General features: G+C 37.3%; 1 protein-coding gene across 3 annotated transcripts in view; it reads left to right on the plus strand.

Moving 5' to 3' along the window:
• Nucleotides 1-2,280, plus strand: part of Adam28 (ADAM metallopeptidase domain 28) — a 104,659-nt gene that overhangs the window by 70,605 nt on the left and 31,774 nt on the right. For all 3 annotated transcript variants that reach the window (XM_013514049.1, XM_013514042.1, XM_005373705.1), the window contains one exon: nt 1,742-1,813. In XM_013514049.1, coding sequence (XP_013369503.1) covers nt 1,742-1,813 — 72 coding nt within the window. The remainder of the gene's footprint in view (nt 1-1,741; nt 1,814-2,280) is intronic.

A 2,280-nucleotide genomic window follows, 5' to 3' on the forward strand; every position in this document is an offset into this window, starting at 1 on the left:
TTCAGGCTGGCCTTGAGCTCACTTTGTAGCCCAGGCTGGTCTCGAACTCATGACGATCCTCCTGCCTCAGCCTCTCTAGTGCTGGGATTACAGGCATGCGCCACCACACCCAGCTCTCTCATTGATTTTAAATTTATTTTTGTATTAGTACATGTTTGCTATACATAGTGATGACATTAACCATGAGAAATTTGGACACAACGCATCTCAGTTCTTTTTTTCCATTCCCCTCCTTCCCTTCAATGCCCCTCATTTACAAAAACTCGGTTTCCATTTTTTCCTTCCATTCTCACCTTTTTTTCAAATCTTTTTTCCATTCTGTCCTTTCCCCTCTTTCCATCTTTTGTTTGGCTACTTATTTTTATTAAGAATGCTCTTATCATTCAACTCCTTAAAGAAGCTTTCGCTAGCCATCCTTTCTGAAGTGAGCACTGTTAAATAATTGTGTGTGAGGAAACATCCAGAGACTGAGACTGTGGGAAAGACTAGATTTTATTCCACCTTTTATTCCAAGCAGGATGAAATTGAGTGATACCAGCACCTATCTCAAGGGGGTGCTAAGTACATACAGGGATTAGGGTTGAGGGTTGTAGTCTCAAAGAATCTGAGTGGAATGTCTGTAGTCAAAGCTGCAAGGGCCACCAACACAGGTCTGTATGCAAAGCTGGCATCAGGATGACTAAAAGCTCAGTTCTAAATTATTTTTTATGGCCCTTAATTCTTGTTTGCTAAGTGCAGCCCAAATGCTTGTTGTTTGTAGTGGGCAGCATGAAGGCAGGTCTGACAAATACCTAATCACACAGATCCACATTAAATCCACCCATAGCACGAATTACTTTGTGGTATATTCATATCTTTGCCTCTTGTGAGCTTCCTATATAAATGGACCCAATCTGCTCCACTCTTGTATTCCTAGTTCCCAGAGCACTGGTAGAGCACAATTAGTGCTAATAAATATTTTGTTTTACTGGAGAGTGAGAAGTAAGTATATATCTCATTAGAGAATACCTAAAAGTCAACTGGTAGTAATTTGTTGTTGATAATGGGAACTTAATAGCCAAACAGTGCATCCAGAAATGCACCCTAATAATCTTGTAGTTTATTACTTAGTAGGAATATTGGGTGTGTTAGTTTTCATCAGAATGATCTACTGTGGAAAGTTTGGGGGTTTCTTGGAAAGAAATGCACAGAGAAGAGGGAAGCCTAGAGCACAGGAAAGAGCTGCACATGGCCAGAGGAGAAGAAAGCACAGGATATGCAACAGGTGCCTCTGAGCACTGCGCCTGGTAAACAATGGATATTAATCAGGAAGGAACAAAAAGGTGCTTCATAACAAACAAAAGCATAAAAACAAATCAAAAACCGAAACTAAAAAACAAAATACATGGGAAAGACACTGAAGTTAATGTTTCTCTGCTTCATTGCATGATAATGGTAGAAATCCACTCTTCATGCAATCCAAAGACTAGTTCCAGCTCCTACTATGTAATTAAGAAATCATTTAACTTATTTGCTAAAATGAAATTGTCATACTACAATACTACTGATGTTCCTTCTAGCTCTAACGTTCTGCACCTTGTCTACAGATAATCTTGGCCACTGAGGAATGTTAAAACGGTAACACTCTTTGCTTTTATTCACAGATATCATCTAACTTCTTATAAAATTACACATGCCAAATAGCAGAGAGATTCTTTCAGAGAAAGATGTTATCTTGGTAACAGTCCTGTTTGTTTTTCAGGAATTAAATGGTCGGAAGATTCAGGATCATAGCAAATACATAGAATATTATTTGGTCCTGGATAATGGTGAGGTAATTATTATCAGATAACTTTGTCCTTGGAAGTCCTTTTCCATATAAATTTATTTATGATGTGGGATAGTAAATATGTACATAAACTTTTATTTATTTATTATTAAGCTTATTGGTACACTTCAGATACACATAATGATCACATTCATCACAGGGAACGTGTACCTGTACACGATGTATCATAGCTCCTCTTTTTGTTCCCCTTCCTTCCCTTCAACACCTCTTCCCTTCCTTATTCACAAAGCTTATTTTCATTTATCCTTTTTTTCTCATTTTTTCTTTTCCCTTTTTTCTTCCCCTCCCTGTTCCTTTTTCCTTTTGAACAATTTCTTCTTATTTCATAATATCTATTATGTATTTTGGTTCTTATTTACACTTTTAATTTCTCACAGCAGAAGGTCAGTGCAATATTTATACACATGTGTGTCCAATTTATTTCACTTAAGAGTATGTTCTCAAGGTGCACC

The sequence above is a fragment of the Chinchilla lanigera genome, unplaced genomic scaffold (assembly GCF_000276665.1).
Source record: "Chinchilla lanigera isolate Chin_1 unplaced genomic scaffold, ChiLan1.0 scaffold00002, whole genome shotgun sequence".
Classification (NCBI taxonomy): domain Eukaryota; kingdom Metazoa; phylum Chordata; class Mammalia; order Rodentia; family Chinchillidae; genus Chinchilla; species Chinchilla lanigera.